At 54.0% G+C, this 4,711-nt stretch overlaps 1 protein-coding gene across 1 annotated transcript; it reads right to left on the bottom strand.

Annotated features, from left to right (window-relative positions):
• Positions 1-192: 192 nt before the first annotated feature.
• Positions 193-3,435, bottom strand: LOC121838192. The gene is made up of 2 exons (XM_042294281.1): positions 2,881-3,435; positions 193-666 (listed from the first exon to the last, which is right to left on the bottom strand). Exons 1-2 carry the CDS (start codon positions 3,433-3,435, stop codon positions 193-195), a joined length of 1,029 nt encoding a protein of 342 aa, XP_042150215.1.
• Between the last annotated feature and the right edge of the window lie 1,276 nt (positions 3,436-4,711).

The following is a 4,711-nucleotide window of genomic DNA, read 5'->3' as shown; positions in this document are numbered from 1 at the left end:
GTATGACAGAACCGCGAGGACCAAACAGGCAGGCCGGCTACCAGGGTATGAACGGTTTATTTCGGGCCCGCGTGGAACTATATATAGCGCTCCACGGACCAATGGCAACGCAGTTAATAAAACAAACAAAAGGCGGATAACAGTAAGTCATGCTTCGGTGACTCGGCCGAAGTGATAACAATTCTCCTTCTCTTATAATTGAAGGCGATCAATGGGTTTCCGAGTCCGAGTGGACCGTCGCAGCTGGAACGGCACACAGCTGTCTTCGGGCTCGCTTGAGGTCGTGGCGTCGCCGTACAACTCGTTCGCAGGGCTCTTGGCCGAGGCTGCAGGTACCGCGGCTCGGGCCAACTGGTCAGCAGGGCTCGTGGGAGAGGGTACAGGTACCGCTGAACCGCTGGCGGCTGCGGCTCGGGCCAACTGGTCAGCAGGGCTCCTGGGAGAGGGTGCAGGTACTGCTGAACCGCTGGCGGCGGGTGCCTCGCTGGTTTCCGCCTTGACCTCCCGTAACCGCAGTTGATCGAGATGACGGCGGACGTTGCCTCCGGGAGTAGATACCACAGTCATGCCAGCGCCGTGGTTGCTCTCCACCACCCCGGGCAACCATTTTTCACCTTGCCCGAAGTTCCGGTACCACACGGCAGCATGAGGGCGAATGGTTGGGACCTGTAAGTCAGGCGAGCACACACTCTTGACGGCACAGCAGTGTCGACGCGCGAGCGTACTTGGAAACCGAGTAAGCGCTCGGCCGGTGATTTCCCGTCCGACAGTGGAGTGCGACGGTAAGACAGCAACACTTTCGCCAACTTCTCTTCCAAATCCCCGGTTGACAACTTGGCTAGGGACTCTTTTACCGTTCTGACCGCCCGCTCTGCCAATCCATTAGATTGTGGGTGATACGGGGCGGTTTTTAAATGCTCCACGTGATTTCGTTCCAGGAACTCGCCAAACTGCTGACTAGTAAACTGAGTCCCGTTGTCTGACACAATCGCACGTGGTAAGCCGAATCGGCTGAACATCTCTCTGAGCTCCCTTATGGTGGCTTCAGTGGTGGCCGAGCGCATTACGCATACTTCGATCCACTTAGTGTGTGAATCCACTACCACCAGCAGCATTTTGTTTTCAATTGGCCCAGCGAAATCAATGTGCAAGCGCGCCCAATTTTCTCCCGTTTCTGGCCAGTTAACAGGCGTGCTTGCTGGAGGCATAGGAGCAGCCTGTGTGCAGTTGTGACAAAGACGAGCCAGTCGTTCTACCTCACCGTCCAATCCGGGCCACCAAAACAACGTCCGGGCTACCCTTTTCATGGCCGTCGCCCCCTGGTGAGCCTCGTGGAGTAGATTGAGCATCTCTTTCTGGGCTGCCCCTGGAATGACGACTCGCTGTCCCCAGTAGAGCAGGTCCTGGACGACAGTCAACTCCTGCCTTCTGCAAAAGTAAGGATGCAGCTCATGCTGTTCTTTGGTTAGAATTTTCGGCCAGCCACGCATTACGAAGCTTTTTACTGTAGTCAGTGTTCTCTCCTCGGCACTGAGCTCTTTTAGCTGCCGTGCCGGCAGGAACGCTTCATCCATGCACTGTATCGCGAACACGTACTCTGGCAGCTCCTCCTCTCGGCTCTCCTCGGTCTGTGGAAGGGGCAATCGGCTGAGGGCGTCCGCGTTCGCGTTGAGTTTCCCGGGGCGAAATTCGATTTTGTACTGGAAGTCGCTGAGTAGAAGGGCCCACCTTTGAATTCTTCCCGATGCCAGCAGAGGTATCGGCCGGTCCTCTCTCAGCAGACCCACCAGGGGTTGGTGGTCGGTGACGAGAACGAACTGTCGACCTAGCAAGTAATCCCTGAACTTGGTCACGGCGAACACCAAGGCGAGTGCCTCTTTCTCTATTTGGGAATAATTTTTTTCTGCTGATGTCAGGCTTCGGGAACGGAAGGCGATCGGTCGGTCGACAGACCCCAATCGGTGCGACAGTACAGCTCCTACTCCTGTTGGCGAGGCATCGCATTCCAGACGGAGTGGTTTACTTGGATCAAAAAAGGTCAACACGGGAGATTTTAGCAATACTGTCTTGGCCTTTTCCACGGAGTCTCGTTGTCTCGGTCCCCATTGCCATACTTTATTTTTTTCTAAGAGCTCGTAAAGCGGTGCCAGCAGGGTAGACATATTTGGCAAAAACCGATGATAATACGTCAACAATCCAATAAAGGCCCGGAGCTCGCTGACGTTCGTAGGGCTTGGGGCCTGTCGGATGGCGTCCAGATTCTTCTCGATGGGGTGAAGCCCTTCCTGGTCCACTCTGTGGCCCAAGTAGCAAATTTCACTTTTCCTAAACGTACACTTCGACTGCCGCAGCCGCACACCCATGTCTTGAAATCGTTGCAGCACTGCCCTTAGATTTTCAGTTCCCGGCTGCTCAGCCACCAACACGTCATCCAAGTACACCTGCACTCCTGGCAGGCCGGCCAGCATGGTTTTCATTTTTCTCTGAAAAATGGCCGGAGCCGATGCAACCCCGAACGGCAACCGGTTGTACTGGAAGAGCCCGCGATGTGTATTAATCACCGCCAGTTTTTTTGGAATCTTTGTCTAACGGTACCTGGTTATACGCGTCTCGCAGATCTAACGTACTGTACACTGCCCCACCACGCATCGACGCAAAAATGTCTGCTATGCTGGGCAGAGGGTACTGTTCAGTAGCACAGGCAGCATTCACAGTCAACTTAAAATCTCCGCAAATTCTAACGGATCCATCACTTTTCCGCACAGGAACGATCGGCGCCGCCCATTCTGAATGCGTTATTGGAGACAAAACTCCCGTTTGAACAAGACGGTCTAACTCCTCAGAGACCTTATCTCTCAGAGCGTAAGGAACGGGTCTTGCCTTCATGAATTTCGGGCGAGCTCCTTCCTTCAGGTAGAGATGTACGGGGGGCCCCTCGATGGCTCCTAGACCGGGCTCGAACAGGTCCTGGAAGTCGCTCAGCAGGGATTCCAAATCCTGGTGGTCTCGGTGAGCGGAAACAGAGGCCACTTCTGCGCCAAGCAAGTTCAACTTGTTGATTACATCCCGGCCACAAAGGCTGGGTCCAAGGCAATCCAACACCACCAGGTTTGCAGGAACCGTGCGGCCCTGGAAAGCAACGTCCAGATGCAGCTCTCCTAAGATGGGCAATTTCCCGAGATAACAATTCAGTCTCAGTTCACTTTTTGCAAGGCTAGGCCAGCGGTTTCGGCACTGAAGATACACGTTCCGAGGAATGACGCAGACAGGAGAGCCAGTGTCTATTTCCATGCTGACGTCAATGCCTCCCCAGCAAAGCTTCTTCCTGACTGGTTGAACCAAACAGACCGTTGCAGCTTGCGACTTGATTGCGTACACCGACGAAATGCACAAGTCATCACCTTCTGCTGACGCGTCCGCCAACAACGACGACATCTGTTCCTTATCAGGTTTCCCGCTTCGCTCCCGATACCCCGTAGCTCGACACTTTCTGGCTAGGTGCCCTTGCTTTCCACAGCGAAAACACGTTTTCGTTTTGTGGCCGCAGTTTTCCCCGGTGTGTGATGAACTTCCACAGCGACCACACGCTGCTACCGAAAGGTGCTTCTCCCGCCCGTACACATTTCTTGACGGCTGTTTCACCATTTTGTGTATGGCCCCTTCCTTCGTTTCTGGCCTTTGCATTTGTTCTACTTCGGAATCAGCTGCTTCCGCTGCGGCTGCTACTTCTTCCGCCTCATTCAACGTAAGGTCCCGCCGTGACAGCAACCTTCGCTGGACGTCTCTACTTCTCACACCGCACACAATTCGATCCCGTAGCATCCGGTCAAGGCTCATGCCAAAGTTGCAGTTTTCCGCAATTTTGCGGATCTGCACAACGAACTCTCGTACGCTCTCAGTTGGTTGTTGCACGCGGTTGAAAAATTTATAGCTCTCGGCTATTTCATTGCGCTTAGGCGCGTAGTGCTGCTCTAGGAATTCCACAGCTTCTTCATACGATAACTCGTTCACCTTTCGCGGGGCACAGCTACCACTTAAGACTTCTATCGTATGCGTGCCGAGTGCCGAAACTAGCAGCGCTCTCTTGGTCTTTCCACTGGCAATAGCATTTCCCTCGAAGTATGCTTCAACGCGTACGATGTAGGAGTCCCACTTATCTCTGCTGTCGTCGAAGTCAGGCACTTGAAAGCTGGTCGGCGTCGCCATTGCCCCCGTCTCGGATCTTGAGCAGCCCTTGCCTCCTGCCCGGCGGAGTTCGGCGCCTCGTCGCCACTGTTGTCACTTTGACATCTCGCAGTATGACAGAACCGCGAGGACCAAACAGGCAGGCCGGCTACCAGGGTATGAACGGTTTATTTCGGGCCCGCGTGGAACTATATATAGCGCTCCACGGACCAATGGCAACGCAGTTAATAAAACAAACAAAAGGCGGATAACAGTAAGTCATGCTTCGGTGACTCGGCCGAAGTGAAAACAGAAGGATTCGAACCTTTGCGGGGAGACCCCAATGACTTTCTAGTCCATCGCCTTAACCACTCGCCCACGATTGCGGGACGAGTAAGGGGCTCTGAGATGTGGTAGTAAGTCAAGAGCTGGGGAATGTCATGGATGAAACGTTGCATGCAGCCGCTCGACGTCTGTACAGAAGAGGACGCTGCGGTCAAATCTGTATATAATCGCGTTAAACTTTGAATGCATTGGCTCAACGTTT

This window comes from Ixodes scapularis, unplaced genomic scaffold, assembly GCF_016920785.2.
Source record: "Ixodes scapularis isolate PalLabHiFi unplaced genomic scaffold, ASM1692078v2 PGA_scaffold5__190_contigs__length_132052651, whole genome shotgun sequence".
NCBI classification, from domain to species: Eukaryota; Metazoa; Arthropoda; class Arachnida; order Ixodida; family Ixodidae; genus Ixodes; species Ixodes scapularis.
Note: the sequence above shows the minus strand (reverse complement) of the source record. Positions and strands in the feature narration are given on the sequence as shown.

Excerpts from the sequence above, each read along its gene's own strand:
- LOC121838192 (XM_042294281.1), bottom strand. The coding sequence starts at position 3,435 with ATGTCGTCGTTGTTGGCGGACGCGTCAGCAGAAGGTGATGACTTGTGC. Across the intron at positions 667-2,880 it reads CTCGCCCGAAATTCATGAAG|GTCCCAACCATTCGCCCTCA; the intron begins GCAAGACCCGTT and ends CCTGACTTACAG.